This window comes from Fukomys damarensis, unplaced genomic scaffold, assembly GCF_012274545.1.
Source record: "Fukomys damarensis isolate Sample0158 unplaced genomic scaffold, DMR_v1.0_HiC HiC_scaffold_18, whole genome shotgun sequence".
Lineage (NCBI taxonomy): Eukaryota > Metazoa > Chordata > Mammalia > Rodentia > Bathyergidae > Fukomys > Fukomys damarensis.
Genome location: NW_022900930.1, coordinates 10,650,036 through 10,669,053, shown reverse-complemented (window position 1 = coordinate 10,669,053; position 19,018 = coordinate 10,650,036). Strand labels below are relative to the sequence as shown.

The following is a 19,018-nucleotide window of genomic DNA, read 5'->3' as shown; positions in this document are numbered from 1 at the left end:
GCTGGGATTTACAGGCATTTGCCACCATGCCCAGCTTGGTTGATTGCTTGATGGCAGCAGCCATTCTTTTTGGAGTGAGCTGGAATCTCAGTGTTGTTTTCTTCTGCATGTCTCAAATGACCAGTGATGTTGACCATTTTTTCATATGTTTATTTGCTGCTTTTACTTGTTTGTCTGAGAAATGTCTGTTCGTTTCAGATGCCCATTTTCAATTGGTCTTTGAATTTGGGGGCCTTTTCTTTATGTTCTCTAGGTAGTAAGTAGTCCTTTAAGGAACAGTTGGTTTTTCCAAGTCTGGAGTTTTTTTGAGATCTCTTTGGTGAAACTTTTACTCTGGTAATGTATATTTCTACTTGATGGTTTTCAAGAGCTAATTAATTGCTTATATTTTCAATTGGTCTTTGAATTTGGGGGCCTTTTCTTTATGTTGTCTAGGTAGTAGTCCTTTAAGGAACAGTTGGTTTTTCCAAGTCTGGAGTTTTTTTGAGATCTCTTTGGTAAAACTTTTACTCTGGTAATGTATATTTCTACTTGATGGTTTTCAAGAGCTAATTAATTGCTTATTCCTTTCTTTGTTTAGTCTTGGCTTGTTTGTTTGTTTGTTTTTTGAGACGGATTCTCACTATGTAGTTGAGACTGACCTGGAGCTCACTGTGTAGCCTGGGCTGGTCTTGAACTTACAGTGATCCTCCTGTCTCAGCCTCCCGAGTGCTGGGATTACAGGCATGCGCCACCATGCCCAGTTTATTTTTGTATTTTTTAATTAAAATTTTATGTATATACCCATTAATAATGTATAAAGCTTGTACCAACTTAAATATCCAGCAGGCATGTACTAGAGCACCAAAGTGTGTTTTTGAGTTTTTGTTTTTAATTTATTTTATCTTTCTACTTTCGTAGGTGAGGTATCTGAAGCTTAAAAGTATTTGTAGTTTTTCCCCAAGGTCACACAGCTTTTCAGTACCATATCTAAAATTCAGATGCACAGGTTTTGACTCAGTCTCTGCATAGTTCTAATCTGTTTCTCTCCATTCAGCCCCTTCTTAGGTAATTGCTGCGAGCCCATGGGAACACTCCAAGTTTAGTCCATCCCATTTAAACATTACACCATTTTTTAAAGCACCCTTTTCTTAAACAGTGTATGTATATATGAAGAAATTTAATCTAGGTGTGTTTGATAAGCCTTGTCATTCGAAGTTATTCCAAAACCATTTTAATATATAGCAAATGTTTTTCAACTTGCTCTTTTCCTAAAATATCCATCTAACTTGATTTCTGCCAAATACTCAAAGATCTAAACTCTGGTATCAACAAATGCCAAAAGCGGTGTGCAAATAGGAAACTTTGTGATCTTTTTAAATTTAAAAAAATCATACAGTCATTTTTCCAATTGACTTTTCCTACATAAAAATCTGTAGTAATTTTTTTTTCTTTGTATTTGGTACCAGGGATCAATCTCAGGACCTTGCCATTTACAAGGCAAGCGATGGCACCACTGAGCTAAATCCCCGGCCCAAATCGACAGTAATCTTGTAGGAACTTTAAAAATGTTTTTTTTCCTCAGGTCTCCCCAGTTACATATTTTAAGTGACACTTGATATGTTAAACAGATACAAATGATGCCTTTTCAAAAGTCACTCACTAGCTTCTTCTGTGAAGTTGCCCAAAATTCTGGAGCAGTAATACAGACCATCAGAGAAAAGTGAGAGTGTATACCTGAGAAACTTTAAGGACCTTAAAATGATGGAAGGAACCAAAGTCCCTCCCCCATTTTTCTGGTTTTTAGATAGAATTGTGTGTTTTTATCAACAATCATATTTTTTTTCAGTCTTGAATGTAAACTTCTTGAAGCGATTATGGGTAGGTGAGTTCTAATATTGCAAATGGCCCTTCATGGGACACAGACTTAAGGCCAGGCGTGGAAGGTGTAAGGACCCAACCTCGTACTGGTCATACTGTCGCTCCTCCAGTGAACCTAGGACTCCGCACTGTTACTCTGAGGCTGCCCAGCCTCTGTCCACTTTGTCATTAAATTCTCCCCTGAATACCTAGGAAATATATGAAAGTGTTTCTTCGCAGTTGTGTGAATTGGATTGATTTATTTAAAATACCTGATTTATTTATAAAAAGCACAAATTAATAGCTGTGATAATGGATGTTCTTTTGATAATAGATGGAGATCCCTGTAACACAGGAGAAGAGCCCTGCTGCTCCCTGGACAGCCAGTCTCTCCTCTGCTCCTTATCCATAGCCTCCGGCCTCCTCAAAAGCAGCAGCACTCCATAGCACTCACCCCTGGCAGTCTGCAGAGTCCACTGTGATTTGTCTTTGCTGCTAGGCTTTTTCTTAGAGTTCCCATTACTTAGTTGCTGTGTGATTCTCCAGACCAGGGTTCTCCATCCTACGGGGTTGGAGAATAGGCCTTGAGTATTGTTTAACAAACCATAGTTGTTTAATGTCAACTATGGCCCCACTTCTCCTAAATGAACAAAATTTGTATACCCTGAGACTTGTGCTCACTGACTTTGTTTTATTTCTTTGGCAAATAAATCTTATATCACTTTTTTCATCTGACAGTGCTTGAAAATTAGATTTCTGGAGGGTGGGTCTGCAGAAAGAACGAGGTAATCCAGAAAACGTGATTGCTTAAATTTAGGCAAATTTATAATTATATGGACAGGAGATGACTTGCCTCTTAAAAATAGATAGAGATATTAATTAACATCTTTGATCTAGCGAGGGAAGGAGGACAATAAAAGTAATAGCATTGACACTGTCTCCATTTTAGGAAGGCACAGGTAAATAATAGTCTTAATTAGGTTCTCAAAAGTGAAGACAGTCTACTGAGGTCAGTGTTTTAATCTCAGTTCTATTTGAATGACCGTGAAAACCGGGAAACCTTGGATTTGCCTCTGGCTGCCCACATAGCCTTTGGAAAAATTAACTTTGAGTTTATGTGACTACCCCTTGGTTCAGAGGAATTCTATTCCAGGCCAGAGGCAGAACATGTTTGCAAGTTTAGAAAATCAAAATTTATTTTGTCCGGCTAGACCTGAGTTGATGGCCTGTGATAGATTTGGAAAGGAGAAGGGAGTGTGTGAAAATCACTATGACCAGTAATACTTGTCTCTGATTCAAAACTGCTCATCCTGTAAGAAGTGAAATTATATTCTCAGAGCTCAGCAATATGTTTCAAAGGCGATAAGACTTGGCTTTGGGTATTTTATTCATCTGAAAAAAATTAAAAGGATAATGAAAAATGCATTGTAAAAGTGCCAGGGTGGGCCAAGCATGACGGCGTACACCTGTGATCCCAGTTACCTTGGGAGGCTGAGGCGGGAGGATAGCTACAAGCTCAAGGCCAGCCTGCGCTATATAGTGAGTTCAAAGTCAATCTCAATTATGTAACGAGAGCGTGTCTCAAAAAACCAGAAAAAGAAAATAAAGTTGCCAGGGTGGTGATGCAGGTAACACCCTGGAGCTAGCCCTGAAAAGAGCATGCTAGTGTGTTCTGCTGCTGCCATGTTCTCAGGCGGCTTTCCCCTCTCTTTGTTTCTAGTACCTTTTGCCCCTTTGGATCTGATTCCCATCTAGAAATACTCTACTTTGGGAAGCAAACACTGGGAAAAATAGCTTTCCTGAGAGAACCTTCAGAAGAGTTACAGTAAACACTAGGTAATTCACAGATGCAGCATCCTGGAAGTGTTTGTGTGCAGCTCTACACCCCAGGTCTTGTTTGCACAGCTACCCCGAGGAGACGTTTCTGGGGTCTCCCAACCACCAGTCCTGCAGGTCTCCATACTAACCTTCCTTTCTTACCTCCTTGCATCCTGAGAGATTATTAAACTACTGTCTTACACCTACCCGCTAGCCTGCTGCCACTGGTCAAAGGCATGGCCGGCCCATCTGCAGCTCACACTGTGTTCTGCACTTGGTGATATGTTTCGCAGGCTCTCTCCGGCTCCTACATCCCAGGTTGGACCTCAACATTGTGAGAAAGGAAAACTTGTAAAGGATCCAGCACAAGAAAACTGATTCAAAGATGGGGCGTAAAGATTGCCCTGAGAAAAGGGAAAAGAAGTTGTGTAAGCTTAGTTCTGCGAAGAGAATGAGGGAAGGGGAGGGGCCGCTGGCCCTGTGCTCGCTTCATTTTCATCACAGTTACAAAATTCTTCATAAAAATACTTTCAAAACTTGTAGACTTTTCTTTGTATCCATCTTGTGTGAGGTGCTCTGTCTCTTGGGAGAACTGTCTAAGAGGTTCGGGCAGGTTCTGCCCTAGCATTCGCTCCCTACATCTTCTGTTCCTGACCTGATTACCTGTTAGATCTGCTGGCAGAGCCGCCAGAGAAGAGTAGGGGGTTGTTGCCTGTGGAACGCAGGATCCCTGAATTCCCTGCAAGTGTGATTGCACAGTGGGCTCCAGGTGCGGGCCACAGCTGTTACCAGGCAAATCGCTAGACCAGGGGTTGGAAGGTAGGATGTACTTCACCTTGGGCCATCTGAAGGAACATACAGGATTGTCATAAAAGCTGCGACTGTTATTCAGGTCGTTTAATAAGCCTCATTCATTATCATTTAATCATCACAACAACCTATTATGTAAATTCTATTATTGTGACCAAAAACTAAGTGAATGTTTTAAAAAATTTAAATCATTGCAGTAAAAGACATGTTGCTGAGCCAGGGGTTTAGCTCAGTGGCACTGAGCCTGCCTTATAAGCGTAAGGTCCTAAGTTTGATTCCCAGTACCAAAAAAACAAGAGACATGTTGCCACTAACTTCCCTGAAAATACTGTGCCCTGTCTCTCAGCACACGTGTCCTGTTGCTCTTCCTTTTTTTTTTTGAAGCAGGCCTGGAAGTCCTCTTTCCTGCCCTTCTGCGCTGTCCTGACTTCTCTGTGTCCATTCAAAAGATTTACCTTTTCATGATTATTTTAACTTTGTGGAAGAGGCAGAAGTTGCGTGGTGCTAGATCTGTGAATAAGGCGGATGAGAACGCTCCGTAATGGTTTTTCCTGTTTGCTTTTCCATTGGATGGTGTTTATCAATAACATTCAGCATGGCTTTGATCACACCTCTTAAAAAGCATGAAAGAGGAAATCCAGAACTGCTTCAGAAAATGGCAAGAAGGATAAGATAAATTAATCAGAATTGTAGAGGAATATTTTGAGGGGGAATTAGTGGTACTGTTGTCTTTTACTCTGATTTTTAAAAAATACTTTAAACATTCATCATATATAGCAATCATTCCTTGTGTGTAAAACTTTATATAGTCATTCTCATTGTACTGGTGGTGTTTTTTTTTGTTGTTGTTGTTGTTGTTCTGGGAATCGAATTCCGGTCCTTGCGCTTGCAAGGCAGGCAGCGGAACCACTGAATCCCGAGACTCCATTCTCATTTTATAAATAAGGAATGAACAAAGAATTTAAAGATGGTTAGTGCTATATTTGGTAAGGTATCCATAGGGTTCAAATCAAGTCTCCGCCCCAAAGTTTTGTTTTAACATCTTTCTTGAGATATAGTATAGTTCATGTACCATAGAATTTTCTCAAAGTATATGATCATTTTGGGTTTTTTGCTAATATTTTTAATTGTAACAAAATGTGCCATAAAACTTAACATTTCAAGTGTACTTTCACAGTGTATCACAACCATGATCTATGTATAATTTTTTTGTTTTCAGTACTGGAGATTAAATTCAGGACCTTGTGCTTGCAAGGCAGATAGGGCACCACTGAGCAAAATCCCCAGCCCTAGATAATTTTTTTAATCAGTGGGAATCTAAGCATTAAACAATAGTTTTCCGTTCCTTCTACGCCTCAGCTCCTGGTATACGCTCTGTTCTAGATACTTCATTTCCATGCAGTCATGCAGTGTTTGACCTTGGTACTTGGCTTTCACTTAATGTCTTCACAGTTCAGCGTTGTATCATGTATCAGAGAACTGCATTCCTGCTTATGTTTGAATCATCCATTCTATGGATAAATCCCATTCTGTTTATCTATTCACCTGTTGTTTCCACATTCTGGTTATTAGAACATAAAACGAAACCTAGCCTAGGTTGCAATGTTTTGACTTTAAGCCTGGGAGACATGCTTCCTGAAATTTACAAGTACAGTAAGGTAGACCTGAGCTTCGATGTACAGCCTGTCACACAGGAATGAGTTGGGACCTGGGTCAAGGCATCAGTTTCTCATGCTGGGTTCCTGTTCTCCACCATTGAAGCAGTAATACCTTCTCTTGAGGGTTGAGACAAATAATACATAGTTATTAAAAGGATTCCTCTCCTGAGATTTACATATTTTTTCTATGTATTTTTACTTACAAAATTCATCAAGTATAAAATTAAGAAGACCTCTAGTTTTCATATTCTTTTTGGTGTTGTTATAATGGAAGGAAAAGAATATGCAAGAAACACTCTTCAGAGATAATTATAATAATATAATTGGAAATGTAAATTATATCTGTCTCAGCTAGTTGTGAAAACATCCAGGCGTGATGGCACACACCTGTGACCCCTGCCCTGTAGAGGCTGAGGCGGGAAAGTTGGGAGTTCAAGGTCAGTAGGGAGGGTATAAATAGCAAGACTCTCAAAGGCAAAAGAAACAATTAAAAATAATATTGTGAAAACAAATACTACTACTCTTATTCCTTCCTTCCTTCCCTCCTCTGATGAGGAAATTTGGCTTGAGAGGAGTTACGCATAATCCGGGGTTCACATCTGAGAGGCAGCAGGCCAGGAACTGAAACTTACATCTGCCTATCAGAGCCTTGTGCTACTTCCTCATGCAAAACTGTGTATGTATTCATGGGGTTGTACTATACATGCTGGACTGTAACCTATTTTGTTTTGCACTTGTTTTGTGTGTATCTTTCTACATTTGTACATGTAGGTCTTTTACATCCCACACTCAGTGGCTATAATAATATGTCATTTTGTAGTTTTTTAATCAGCCTCTACATTTGAAGTAAGGCCTCCCTCCCATTAATTAATTAATTAATTTTGGGGGGGTATCGAGACAGGGCCTCCCTATGTAGTTGAGACTGACCTGGAGCTCACTATGTAGCCCACCCAGGCTGGTGTCGAACTCCCAGCCATCCTCCTGCCTCAGCCTCCCAGTGCTGGGACTGCGGGTGTGCCACACCCGGCTCCTCCTTCCCATTTTTTACATGCATGACCATCTTCATAATAGTAGCCAGGTGCCAGTTCTAGATTTGTAGGAGACTTTGCCCATACCTTGGCTTAGATACCTGTACTGTGTCTAAAGCATTTTATAGAACTTAGGTTTGGGGAGTTGAATAAACTTTCCCAGCAAAAATCACAAGTCCTGACAACCAGCCTTCCCTGCTGACCTTTCTTTCTTAGTCTCCCTGGCTTTGTATGAGAATGAAATTGAAAAAAGTATTTCAGGTGATGAGGTCACCTTTCAGAGTATATTAGTAATCTTTTTGTCCCAAACCAGTGATCCTCATGAGCTGGGATTACTTACCACTCCTGGAAATGTAGACTTTCCCTTACCCTAAACTACTCACACCTCCATGTATTTCAGCGTCTTTAACCAGGTTAGGAATGCCCTGTTTTCTTAAACCATTCCTGCCTGTCACTTCCCAACAATAAGTCCTCCGTGATGAGAGCGTGGAAGGGGGTGTTATTTTTGTGAGTATTTACCAAGATTTTGCTGTTTATTTTACTGGAAAACAGTATGTCTAACCTCCTGCCTAAGTAAAACCTGGGCTTTGTTAAGGTTCTTAAACTTGTGGTGAAGTCTTTCTGGTTTTTATGAGGCAGAGAGATGGAGAGGAAAAGGAGAGTACAGTGTTGCCAACCAGAGCTTGAGCTTCTGGTGACACCTGGAGCAAGGGTTAATGCTAAAGGAAGTGTAGACCGGAGGCCAAAGGCTTTTGAGCATTTGTTCAATGGAGTGGACCTTTTGAGTGGCTCTGATTTCCTCTGGCAAGGCTGGAGAGCAAAGAACTTATTTTATTTTTTAAGGAAACCTGTTTACATGAAGAACCTTGCTTAATGGAAGAAAACCCATGTAGTTAACAAAACTCTGTCTTCATAGTAATGGTCATCTTCGCTTAGTAAAAAGAGCTGAGAACATCGGTCAGGCAGAAACAGTTAAATTTGAGAAATAGCTGAGGGCTTCATTCCACGGCAGCCCCCCCTGCTGTCCTCTCTAAGCAGATATGGGTCTCGGGTAATCTAATGAATCAAGGCGTTTCCTTGTACAAAGGTTAGATTTCCTATAGCACAGGCAACATTAATTATACCCCTGTGTCTTTTCCTCCTTTTTATATTACTGAAAGTTATTCTTATTATTGTTGTGTCTAATAGTATGTGTACCCTCTGTATGCATCTCATTCTCGGTTAATTTACGTAATGAACCTATGTGATAAATTTATTTTTACCTGGAGTAACAAGCTCGGAGAGATTAGGTTAATTGTGTTTCCACAGCCAGCAGCTAACGGACTTTTAAGAAGAGAAATGCTCCTTGGAGCCTTCAGGTGCAGTACCATGAGTACCTCTCACTGGTATGGACATAAATTCTGGAATGCTTATGTCTAGGACTGACATGGTTTGTGCTTTTCTTTTCAGTACCCTTTGCAGTGACCATTTGCCAACTCTGAATTCACAGATTCTCAGACAGTTTCCATGTGGCATATCGTATTTTCCTAATAGCCTGACGCTACGAAAATCGTACAGAGTAAAACTGTCAAACTGATGTTTTTCCAAGTCTGTTTTTCTCCCCATCCCACCTGGGGTCAGCAGGTTTAGTTCAGCAGGAGTTCAGCAGGAATTACTGTGGCTTATCAGTGCCCTCAATTTGGAATGGAAGAATAAAAAATAATGGGTGTTTACAAGATTGTAAAAACAATCAAAGAAGGACAGTTTGTAGGAGATGGAGTAAGGAGCTACTTTCCTGAGAGTCTGCATACCAGCAACTTTGTAACCTGTGCCAAGAACGTTTCTGGTCTTCTGATGGCTTGGTAGTAGTTGTAGCTTTAAAACTTCATATGTTAAGTGATTGATCTTTAGCCTCCCTTAAAGTGGTCTTAAAAGGCGTTAGCACTGGGAGATGTTAGGTGGCCTTCCTTGTGTCCATGAGCATGGTTCTCCTGATACTCTGGATCCTGACCAGCAAGTATTTCTTATTCAAACATTGGTAACAGAAATACTGTGGGAGTGTTTGGAGTTTTTGTTTTGGAGTACTGGGGACTGAACCCCAAGCACCTTCTCACTTAGCTACATCTCCAGCCCTTTTTATTTTTGAGACAGGATCTTAGTCAATAAATTTCCCAGGCTGGGGATCAACTCAGTATCCTCCTGCCTCTGTCTCCTAGAGTGCTGGATTCCTGGCACATGCCACCAATCCCAGCTATGCTGTGGATTTTCACAGCTAAATAATAGTATAACTTTTGCTTTCTATCAAAACCAAGCTAAATTATTTCAAATGTATAAAAATTGGCAATGGTTTTAGTTTAAGAATTTTATTTGTAGTCTAACTTTTAGAAAATGAAGTTTGTAAGTAGTGATGCTCTCCATAGGAAACTAGATTCTAGAAGCAGATTCTTGAGATCTGTGTCTCCATTTCCCCGTGTGACCAGTGTGACCTTGGATGAGTCACTACCACTCTGCAATGTTTTTCACTCAAAAGATGGAAATGCCTAGTACCTTAGCTCAAAGGACTTAAAGTAGGTTTAATGAGATATTAGGCATGTAAAGGAGTTGATAATACCTAAGTGCAAAACACAAATTCTTATTGCTAGACACATATTAACATACTTTTTAAAAGACTTGGTCATTAAGAATACTGTTTTCCCATCCCTTCATTCATTTCTCAGTGTTTAAGATGTACTTTCAAATAAGTATAAAAAGGTTGACCTCAATTTTGTAGAACTGGATATACCTTAAGATTTTCTAACCACGTAATCTAATCATGACTGTATTAACATATCAATGTTGTTGTTTTTCCTACTGTATTTGGGAGCTGGGGCAAGATACTGGGGATTTAACCCAGAGTCTTTGCACTGAGCTAAGTCAAATCCTCAGCCTCTCTTTCAAGTATTTTGTTTTCAGACTGGGTCTCAATCATTGAGTTAATCCTCTTCCTTGAGCCTCCGGAGTACATATAACAGATATGTGCCATCGTGTAGAGGGCTGGAAGAGGGAAGGATGCTCTTGAGGGCAGTGATGATGATGATGATCAGACATTATCTCACACCGTGAGGTGTAAATGTCATTATTTGTCTTCCTTTCTCCCCCAGTAGTCTGCGGAGGTCAGGGCATTGTGGTTGGAGAAACCATGCTCCTGTCATGTTCACGCATGGGGCTCTTTGACAGTGACCCACATGATCAGCTCAGCAACCATATTCGTGGCTCGGCTGGACCTTGTTTTGGTCATGGTGCATTGTCTGGCTGCTTCCTGGCGGGTATGGAAGGAGGAGGATATCCTGCTGGGTTGAGTGGTGATTATCCTTGGAGTACAGAGCTCAGACCGCCTACTCTGGAGGATGACCACTTGATGCTCCTCGCGTGTCCTGTATTTTTTAATTGATTGATCTGTTTAATTTTCTTACTGCCTTTTTTTTTTTCAACTTTAATTGAGTTTATTGGTACATTTTAGGGATACAGTACAGTTATATTCATTGTTGGGATCTTGTACCTCTACATGACACACATTGATTCTCATTTTTTCCCCTTACCTCTGCCCTCCCTTCTCCCTCTTATTGTATTTTTAATTTATAAATTTGAGGCTGAATTTTAATATCTTAGGAAATGGAAAGCATAGAAACAATAACATTTGTAGAGATAATGACATTTTACTCTAATAGATTATTATCATCTATTTAAGAGTGATTGATACTTTGTAGTCGATGGTCTGCTGCTCTCCACATGGGAAGGTCTCCTTGAGATTCAGAATATTACCTAAAGTTCACACTTAATGTTTATTGTGTAAATAAAGGTGGGTAAGTTTCTTGAGTTCTACAAAGTATGCCTACAGCTTTTTGCCATGGCACTCAGGAGTGCCCAGAATTATTTGCAGAAGATCAGACCATAGACCAGAGCTGATGCAACATGAGAGAGAACCGGAGAAAGGAGAGCAGGGGCACAGCTCTGCCAGTGTTGCCCACCTACCCCTCAGCTTTGCTTCCTCAACCAGCGCAGCCAAGATAAGCACAACCAGTGGGTTTGTGAATGTTCTTTACATTCTCTGTGCTTCAGTCACCGGCTAGCAGGCGGGGAGCTTCTGAGGAGAACCATCACAGAGCCGGAGGGGAAGTGGACAGCGAGGCGGAGCTCAGTTTAGACGTACAGCACCTGTCAGGAGTCCTCCGGTGGACAATTAGGGATGTCTGTTGTGTAACACATCTGTGCTGGGCACTGGGGATTCAGGAAGCAACAGACATAGGCTGCCATTCACTGATCTAAGGGCTCGGTGATATGTTTTGTAGGTAATCTTTTTTATAGACTAGATGGTGATGTACACAAGTAGTAGTTTTATTAAAATATCTTGGCCTTTCCCTTGCTGACTTTCCTCCCTCATCAAATAATACAATATGCCAGAGGAGATGAATGACATGAAAATCTTATGGGAAACACCATATCTTTAAATGTTACAATACAGTCCTTTCCATACTCTCTAGTCCTCTCAGTAGAGCATAAATTGTTGACATTTTTATGTGTCCCTCTGACCCAAACTTATTTTCAGTTTGTTCATTTTCCCTTTACTGCCTGCTCTTATACATAGAGCATCTCCCAACTACATTTTTTAGAATTTTCAAAATTGCCCCATAGGTAATGCTTTCTTTTTGTACTGGACCCTTGACTTAGGAACTCAATCCATTCTTGAGGGCTGGTGTAACTCACATTGGTTAGTGAGGGCTCAGGCTCCTCTACACAGCCTTCAAACTCTCTCCTGTGTGTACACAGGCAGATCTGTGTCCTTAGAGAGACCCTGGCCCAGGATTTCTGTTAACCCCACACAGGACAGGATGCTGTAATGTTCCTTCCAGAACTCTTTATGGGTTAAGTCTGTATCTCAGACCATCTGGAAGCACAAGTAGCTGGTATCAAGACTTTGTTTCTAAGTGAAAACTAAAATACTGGTCATGACCCAAGTTGTTTGTATGTCGGGCTGGTTATAACTCAGCAGCCCACTGTTTTATAGATCTGAAAAATATTAATTTGCATAATATTAATTTAGGCCATGGTGTTGGCCTGGAAAAGTAAATCAGGAATGTCACGTTCTCCATGTAACTTTCATCCTGGAGTAATTGCTCTTCCTTTGGTGGTGGCGGCAGTCGTGGTTGTTGTGGTTGTTACAGGTCTGGCATGTCCTTTCTGACTTGGTTAAGAAGTTGAGCCTCATGGACTGAGGGAAAGTGTGGGAGACAGAACACCCTGCTGGATATTCAGGCTGTGGTGCTCTGCAGCTGCATGTTTCTGTGCCTGTCACTTAGTTTCTTGAGAAGCCCTGGTTACCATTTCCCGTTTCACAGACAGACGTGAGAGACAGTACAGTGCTTCCCTCACGAGGACCTTCTAGAGATGAAATAGGTAAAAGCCTGTGAAGCGTGTGGCGTAGAGCACACAGTGTATGCACTTTTGTCATCCCCATTTGATACGTGAATAGTTCCAAGGAACAAGGAATAACAGCCACCCTCATGTCCAATGCAAGAACCCCTTTGTAATCTTTTTATAGATGGAAAAGGATGTTGGGGCAACAACAGAAGCAAAAGACGTACTTTCAGTTCTGGACTTGAAAGGAAGGAAGAAGGGGCTACATTGTGTAAAAGGGAGAGAATATGCCTCAGGGAGGTATTTCATGAATGCCTACTTCATGCCAGTACATGAGTGAATATGACAGAATAAGGTAAAACCTTTGTGAGGCTGATGGAGGTCTCTTGCAGAGTGGGGCTAAGCACAAGTTCTATTGTTGTTCGTATGACATAAAACCCCGGGGGAACTTTATGAAAGCATAGCTTCTGTGAAACATCCCAGGCTGACTTACTCAGTGGGGACAGGGCTGCACAGACGCTTAGAACCTGGAAATGGACTTGCCTGGAGAAACTCTGGTAACCCCGTCCCTGTCACTGCAGGCCATAGAAAGAAGAAGAACGAAAATGTCACAACATGATGATCAGGAATAGACAGAAATAGTAACCTAAGTCCCCAGAGGAACAGTGTTCTTCCTGCTTACTCTGGATTCCCTTCACCTCTCAGATGAGGGAGGGACTCAGGTGCTGTTAAAACCATGATTGCTTTGGGTAGTTCCTTGGAGTGGACCCGCAGGGCAGTAAGAAAGCAACAGGACTGGTAAGAGGACAGCAGAAATTTCTTGACTTTCAGAGGAGAAGACCTTGGGCCAAGCAAATCATGTGTAACAGGCTATTGGAATCTCTTTGTGAAACTCTCTTTGTGTGCTTGCCTTTGGGCAGGCTGAAACTGCTGCTTCAGAAAGGCTGTTAGGCGAGAAATGCCAAACAGTCTGCAAACAAGCATTGAGCAGTCTTGGCTTTCCTGGAAGGGAAGCCTCTCCTAACTCTGGTGGCTGCTGGTAGTCATGAGCATTCCTTTGCTTGTAGGCACATCATTCTAGTATCTACTTCCGTCATATCAGAATCCTTCAATAATTCTATCTACAAAGACCCTGTTTCCACCTAATCTAATGTTACGAAGATCCAGGTAAGTGTGAATTGGGGGGAACACAGTTCAGCACATTTCCGGGGCCAGTGTGCACTGCCCTGGGCTGCTTCAGTCCGTACAGCTGTGCCCTAAACTCAGAGGAGCCGGTCTTGATAGGCCAGTCCTTCGGAGTGGGCTTTCAGTCTGAGTTCTGAAGGGTTTACTTCACAGGCACGGGCCAGCTACTTGCTGTGAGATGTGTGAGGAGAAAGAGACTGCTCACAGAATCCAGGATTTAGTTTTGTTCCAGAAAATATCTTTCCTAGTTGTGTTACTCACCTCTTGGATAAGGCCTCTGCTTATGCTCTGTCCTTGAGTTTATTGTATTAAACTGAGTATGCTAGAAGCTAGAGATAAAGATCACCTGCATTTCCGGGCCCCATCACCGCCACCTGAAGTGATGTACCAAAGGAGCGCTGAACAGTGAGACCAGACTCACATTTTAGTGTTAGTTCAGACAGTATAAGGGACTTGAGATATTGACATCCTGGTGCCCTTCTGTGGGTATTTCTCTTCCAAGAGAATAGACGTGAAATGCAGTGTGATCTTTTCCACCTGGGAATGCACAATGGAATGTTGTGTTTCTTCTTCAGGAATTCACTGCACTGTCTGATAGACCTGTGCTAGGCACTGGGTAAGCAAGTGTAAGAGCTTACTGTTGGAGACACAACCACTGCAGTGTAGAGTATAGAGGTTGCAGGACACACTGGAGCAAGAGGGCTCTCAAGGAAGTGGCATCTAAGTGAAGTCCTCTGAAGAGTCAAGCTGGGTGTGAGCAGAGCGGGAAAAGAATGTCCTTGTCAAGAGAAGCAGTGTATGGGAGAGAAATAGGTGTGTGTAGTCATGCAGTGGAAATGATTAATTCTAGACCCTGGAGAAAGCCAGGTGGCCCTAGGGACTTGAGTATAGCAAGGCTAGGCTGCATGGGGTCCTGTAGGCCGAGATTCATGGGAGGTCCAGACACTCACTGCTCTGAGATTATTAAGGGTACCTCACAGAATAGTTTTAAGAAGGAGACTGACATGACTGAAAAGAGGGCTGGCTGGCTGGTTGGTTGGTTGGTTGATTTTTGTGGTGCTGGGATAAATTGTACATTTTTTCAAGTTGTGAGTTCTTCAAGGTGATGGCCATAAGGACTTGAGTAGGCCTTTTCAGTAATTAAATACTGATGATTAAAATCAAAGTGGATGATAATGTCATTTCAGCTGGACGCTGGTAAAAAACTGAATGAAGGGAGACTTGAGGTCACACAGGGCCTCTGACTAAGGCACCTGGGAGAAGGTGGTGTCTTTCACTGAGCTTTGAAAGGAAGGAGGCAGGCTCCTGAGGGTGTTATTGAGTTTGGGCTTTGTTGAACATGAGGTTGGTGTGGAATATTTCCAAGTAGAAATATCTGGGAGGTAAAATACTGATTTGAAGTTTCTGAACCTTAAGACAATTAAGGACTTTCCTTGTTTCAGGCCTTGGACTGGAAGCTGCTTCTTTCTGCTTTACTCTTTAATATCAAAGTAAAAGGCAGATTAGATAATCTTCAGGTTTCTGGAGGTACAACCCCCCCCCCATTGGGATACAATTGGAAGTTCCAGTCCTTGTTTGTCTAAAGCCAATCTTAGCTCTTCTGGTTGCATATCTCTTGGTAAGAAAAAGCCCTATTCAGATGTATATTGAGAGTCCTCAGCAGCATTATCCTCCAAAAGTGCAAAAGGAAAAAGGCTATAGGGAGATCTGGCCAAGGGAGGATTTACCCTACTTCTCTGAGGGTAGGATTAGCTTAGACAAAAAGGCCCTGGCCTCTTGATCTGCTCCCTCTGTTAGCTGTGCTTGGCTCACCCTGGGTGGTCAGGAGCCTCTTTTGTGCAGAGGAACAGACCCCTTGTTGAACACCAGTGTATCCTCTGGGCCTTGGGCTGCAGTTTCTCCCCTGTGAGGAAGCTTGAGCGTGCTGGGCAGTGACTGGGCAGGTGAATCCCATTAAAGCCAAGCTGCCCCTGCATTTGAGTAGCCACTCGCCAAAGGGCTTGGCTTGTGAAAATCCTCCTACTTTTTAGCTTCTCATTTTCCCAACACCAGAAAGAGTGTCCATATGCAAAAGGCTCCTTCTGATTAATGTCCTCTTCTGGGAAAGGGGAAGGGGGCATTTTTTAGCAGAGTTCTCAGCCTCACGCTGAAATGCACACCTCTGTGAGGACTGTCCGGCAGATGTAAGCCTCACCTGGCTGCATGCTCTTTGCTGTTAGATTCCTTCACAAGGGAACGAAAGGGGAAAGGGGTGAGGAAATGTAAACAGGTGTGTCCCCTCGTCAAGTGTAAGTTCATCTCCTTCAGGCCTCTGCTGTACTTGCTCTACTGCTCAGCAACGTTTGAGTTTCAGAGGTCTCAGAACACATACTATTTTGCTGGGCCAGGTTTTGTCCAAATGCTGATAAATGTCTGGAAATAATAAATTCTACCAGTCAAACCAAGAGTGAAACTTGATTCCACCTTATCTTCCATATTTATCTCTTTAGGACCAAATATCTAAAAGGATATGCTCTTCGTTTTTCAGACTCTCTGAAGGAAGGACCCTCTTATCAGATGAAGGTCCCTCAAGTTAGCCAGTTCCTGCTAGGAAGGTGAGGCAGGACTGCTAACAGACTGCGAGCTGAACGCTCCTGCTCTGCTGGTCTTCACTACTGGGTATTAGTTGATATATCAGCTCTGGGGTTAACTTCTGTAACAGAGGGGCCAGACACACATGGGCTAGAGATTAGTGTACCAAAGCCTGAGATTCTCTTGACTTTTATAAGAGTCTCAGAATGTCTTAAAATAGCCTAGTAGCTAAAATAACAATAACAACAACAATAATAGCTTGCCATTGCTGAGAGTGGTTGTTTGTTTGAAATCCAAGGCCCTGGTCCTGGCAGCAGTTAGTTTCCACTAGCTGGGCTCCCACAAGAATTGCTCTAATGGAAAGCATATGGTCACATCACAGCAGGAAACACAGGGGTCTGTGAAGCTGTCTCTCAGCCCCTCTCAGGGGTTTCCTGAGTTGTGAGCTAGACACCCAAATACTTTAGAACTTGAATTATGGTGTGAAGCTGATTGTTTTAAAGAGACTTGATGCTAATGTTTCCTGCCCACTTAACAGCTAACACTCCACTGTTACAGTTTGGGCTCCCAAATTCCAGTATATAGTAGTCTGTATTCCCATCATCGGGCCCTCAGGAGTACTTTTCACTGCCCTATTGAGGAGGGAGTCAGGGAAACTGGCCAGTCGTAGTATGTTAAGCCATATTGCTGGGATGTCATTAGGTCTGGAAATGTACGACTGTCCTCTTAAGTGCACGAAGTTCAGCTCTTGTCGTTACCCCCACCACAGCCACTGCCGGGAAGATTTTGCCATGCAGGTTAGCTGTGCTAAACCTCACCTACCCCTTGCCCCGATCCACAGGCCTGACTTTCCTGTTGCTCTGTAGATTGCAGTGATGGTGTACCTTTCAGAGCTTTCGGTGGTAACAGTCAGCTGCCTGCACCAAAGGTGCCATGGGTTCACAACCACTGCTGTAGGACAATCCCACATATCACACCCACCAAGCAGCTTGCTATTTCTTGTTCCCTTCCTTTATTGAAAATAAAGTTTTGGGGCATGGGAAGGATAAGGAAGACATCAGTGTTGGAATGGCTAGGTAGGAAAGGTTGCGGTTGTCCCTGGATTGTGGGTCACTTACTTGCCTGGCAGACTTCTGTAAAGTCGTGAATGGCAATAACTAATGGCTTTGTCAAGGCACCTTTCCTGACTCCCTCAGCAGTTCTAGAAAGCATCCTTGGTGTACTTGATTTCGGATTGTGACAAGTGATAAAAGCACGGATGGAGGTTGCTGCTTCACAGGGCCCAGATTCCTAACTATTGACTGATGTCATTTTTTGTTTTTGCCGAGAAACGCACTCATGTGCTCACTGTTGCTTTTAATGGACTGCTCTCTGATACATCGGGAAGCCCAGCACTTGCCCTTCCATCTGGGAAATTGTAGTTGACCTGCACGGAACTGGAACTGTACAGATTTAGCCCATGCAATTGGCATGATGTCTTACTTTTTTTCCCTTGAACAGGTAGTGTCAGATCAAACAGCAGCTTTAAGTGTTCTTGCATCTTTATGGAGCTTAACTTTAATTCTGTTCTCCCTTTTTCTTCTCTCATCTGAAGTTTTAACATCTTAAATGTCATGTGGTCCCAGTACTTTTTTTCTTGTACTTCTGAAAGCTTATTGGGAATTGCTTCATCATGGTTAGTCAGTAGCAACTATCTGTACTTAAAAACAAAATCTTTGGTTCTTCTGGTCCGTTGGGGTTCTGCCAGTAACTCATTGTTGTCCCAGACACTCTGCAGAGGGTTCTCGTGGGATATCTCCTGGTGGCTTTTTCTCTTCCTTCCATTCCTCAGAGGATCACATTTTCTTTTCTTTGCAGAAAGTTCCCACTGCTCTCTGGTTCCCTAGCTATACTTGGAAAGACATCAGTTCTAAGGAAGACTCAAGGCCTGAGACTTCAGCAGGCCAGCCAGGCAGCAGATGCTTGTTGCCTTGTTTATATTGTATTGATTATTCACTTTCTTAGAGTTTGGAGAACCAACGCCAGCAGGTTGTTACAAGAGTGAGCATAATTTGACATCCAGCATTGACTGGGGCTCAGGGGTTACTGGGTATTTTGTTTTCTGATGTGAAACCGACTGTTTTTGCTAACCACTAACTCTTCCTTTATTCTTTTCTTGCAGATGAGCTCACAGTGCCTGCACTTTACCCCAGTAGCCCTGAAGTGTGGGCCCCGTACCCTCTGTACCCAGCGGAATTAGCGCCTGCTCTACCTCCTCCTGCTTTCACCTATCCCGCTTCACTGCATGCTCAGGTAATTTATACCCATCGGCCACAACTTCACTCACTCTACCACCAGGCCTTCCAGACCTGGTTCCCCAGAGCACACCATACAACTAACACCGCTCCAGCTAACAGAGCCACCTCCAGGAAATGAATGATCCCCTCTTCGTCCAGCTGACACCCCTCCGGGACTTATGAGGACCGTCTACAGCAATACCACCCACTGCCTGATGTTTGCCCCCAGTGACACCTCTGCCTTCCTTAATGATCTCACCCTCATCTCACACAGAAGGGACTGGGGCGGGGTTACCTCCCCTGGCTCCCAGTTAGCTCAAGGTCATCACTGGAGCATAGATGTGCAATTCTTGTCATGTGGATGGGCTGCGAGGTGGGCATGCACTTGAGCTGGAGTTAGATTGGTCTGTAGGTTTCTGTGTCTGGAGAGACTTCTGCAGTCATGTTTCTTGGCGATCTA

The 19,018-nt window shown here is 42.7% G+C and overlaps 1 protein-coding gene across 8 annotated transcripts in view; it reads left to right on the top strand.

The window, feature by feature from the left end:
* Rbpms (RNA binding protein, mRNA processing factor) overlaps positions 1-19,018 on the top strand; it is a 169,977-nt gene that overhangs the window by 126,465 nt on the left and 24,494 nt on the right. For 6 of the 8 annotated variants that reach the window (XM_010622008.2, XM_033765384.1, XM_019207267.1 and 3 more), the window contains exon 6: positions 18,444-18,574. The exons of the other annotated variants lie outside the window; for them this stretch is intronic. In XM_010622008.2, coding sequence (XP_010620310.1) covers positions 18,444-18,574 — 131 coding nt within the window. The remainder of the gene's footprint in view (positions 1-18,443; positions 18,575-19,018) is intronic. 8 annotated transcript variants of the gene reach the window in all.